This window comes from Arvicanthis niloticus, chromosome 16, assembly GCF_011762505.2.
Source record: "Arvicanthis niloticus isolate mArvNil1 chromosome 16, mArvNil1.pat.X, whole genome shotgun sequence".
NCBI classification, from domain to species: Eukaryota; Metazoa; Chordata; class Mammalia; order Rodentia; family Muridae; genus Arvicanthis; species Arvicanthis niloticus.
The window spans coordinates 13,707,557-13,709,644 of record NC_047673.1 but is presented as its reverse complement, the minus strand read 5'-3'; the positions used below and the strand labels follow the sequence as shown (position 1 = coordinate 13,709,644).

Here is a 2,088-nt window from a genome sequence, read left to right as displayed (position 1 = left end):
GCAGTGTTCATGTATGATGTGACACACCTTGAGACTGGGTAACAGCCTATAACCCTCTCTACCTTGTGGATGCCATTTCTTGTAGGTCAGTTCTCATTTTTTGAAAGTGAAAGCATTGGAGAATCTCAGACATGTGGAATGCCATGTGGATTGAGGGTCCCAAGTGTGAAGAAGCACCTGGAACACATTATAGGGAGATGTGTCCCATCACTCTGGCTTCTTCATAAACACCCACTGTAGCTTCACAGTCACAAACTCTGTTTCTTGAAGTCAATTCACTAGGGAGCATAATAAGGCCATCTTATTTTCTCTATAAAGGCCCAAAGGAGGGTGTTTGCAAGAATACTGTCATGAGGATGATTGATAATACCCCAATCATGCAAAAAACTGACTCTTCAGTCAGCCTGGTCAAGGACTGGTCAAGGGTCCAGAATTTCTGAGAAGAGCAGACTCCAACTTCAAAACACAAACATCCTTTGTTCCATGAGCTTATGAAATGAGGCAATGCCTAAGTCTTTTCTTTTCCTCACTGAGAGGTAAATGCTCAAGCAGATGTGATATAGGGGAAAATAGAAAGGCCCCTTTATTATTATCAGTGGTGGGGATGAGGGGTTGTCACTGAACACACAGAGCAACTTCATGATGGAAGCCATAAGGACAAAGGAACATCAAAGGGATCCTGAGGGCAACAGCCTCCCCCAGTTCCCATCAATGAGTGCCTTCTCTAAGGGTGGGGCCTGTCTCAGTCCTATAAATGCAGGCTGGCTCCCCAGGACTCTCCACACACTGGGCTCCTGCTCACCAATCCTCCAGGTGACTCTCAGCCATGAAGACACTTGTCCTCCTCTCTGCCCTTGTCCTGCTGGCCTTGCAGGTGCAAGCTGATCCTATCCAAGAGACAAATGAAGAGACTAAAACTGACGAACAACCAGGGGAAGAGGACCAGGATATGTCTGTCTCCTTTGAAGTCCCAGAAGTCTCTGCTCTTAGCCGTAATGGTGAGTGCTGGTGCCCAGTGTGATGGAGGCTTGGAGTCTCCTGAGGGAGGGTTGAAGATGAGCCCTGGAATCCTGTGGAGAGGAATCTGGTGGCCTTGGTAATTCTAGTTTAATTTGTTTTATATTCATTACAGTACCAGTGAGAGTGAAGTAACTCAAATTGAATTTTGTTCCATAAGTATTTTACTGTAAAAAATACACATGGGAAGTTCACCAGAATACAGAGCAATTCCATACTCTGAATAGATGCTTAGAGAACACAAGGAGTCATTGTCTTAGGTATTAGTAGAAATTGTTCTTTGTGTAAAGGAACTTTGAATCAATTCAGGAGTATACTCAAGTGTCTACATGGTGATAAAAGAACACAGGAATTAAAGACACATCAGAATGGCTCTCAAGTGCATGACCAACACCCCTGAAGTGCATTATGTATTGAGATGTCCATGCTGAATCTTATCTCCTCATAGGATCACATACCATTCCACACTGACAATATCAAAACTGAATGCCTGATTCTTTTCATGTCTTTCCATCAGGAAACCAGTATTGCCACTGTAGACATAGATTCTGCAGAGGGAGAGAAAGACTTATTGGGAGGTGTGCCATACGTGATTATGTACTCTGCTGCCACCACTGAACATGGAGACCACATAGACAAGACAACAATGAGCCCTGAGGCCACTGATGCTCAGTGCTGATGACCACTCCACTTGAACTGCTTCTTTTCTTCCAATAAATTTCTTGCAATGTGCTGCTTGTGTGTTTGCACTCTGATGTTTGCTACATGGCTCAGGCAGAACTCTGTATATAATGTTTCAGACCCAACTGGAAACCTCTGAAGATGTAGAAATAATTCAGTCTTTACTTACAGAATACTGCCTCCATATACCAACAATTTAAAATGACTGGAGGTTCAGAAACACAATGTAAAGAGAGCTCGGAATGTTCAAAATCCTGCTACACGCCTTTCCTGACCTTTGACTCTGCCTTCTGGTAGACTTGACTCACTCTCAAAGACATTGCCTACATGTTAAGAAGAACTACCCTTGGGTTTCAGGTTTATACAGTTCTAAGTGTTATTTTTAGAAAG

The 2,088-nt window shown here is 43.4% G+C and overlaps 1 protein-coding gene across 1 annotated transcript; it reads left to right on the top strand.

Annotated features, from left to right (window-relative positions):
• The first annotated feature begins 767 nt into the window (after window positions 1-767).
• LOC117721698 (alpha-defensin 24-like) lies at window positions 768-1,749 on the top strand. The gene is made up of 2 exons (XM_076913753.1): window positions 768-998; window positions 1,535-1,749. The coding sequence occupies exons 1-2, from the start codon at window positions 827-829 to the stop codon at window positions 1,633-1,635; spliced, it is 273 nt and encodes a 90-aa protein (XP_076769868.1). The 5' UTR covers window positions 768-826; the 3' UTR covers window positions 1,636-1,749.
• The last annotated feature ends 339 nt before the right edge of the window (window positions 1,750-2,088 follow it).

What these genes read in the sequence shown, in the direction of transcription:
- LOC117721698 (XM_076913753.1), top strand. Translation starts at nt 827, where the DNA reads ATGAAGACACTTGTCCTCCTCTCTGCCCTTGTCCTGCTGGCCTTGCAG. An exon ending in CTCTGCTCTTAGCCGTAATG is followed by an intron (nt 999 to 1,534) that starts GTGAGTGCTGGT and finishes TCTTTCCATCAG; the next exon opens with GAAACCAGTATTGCCACTGT.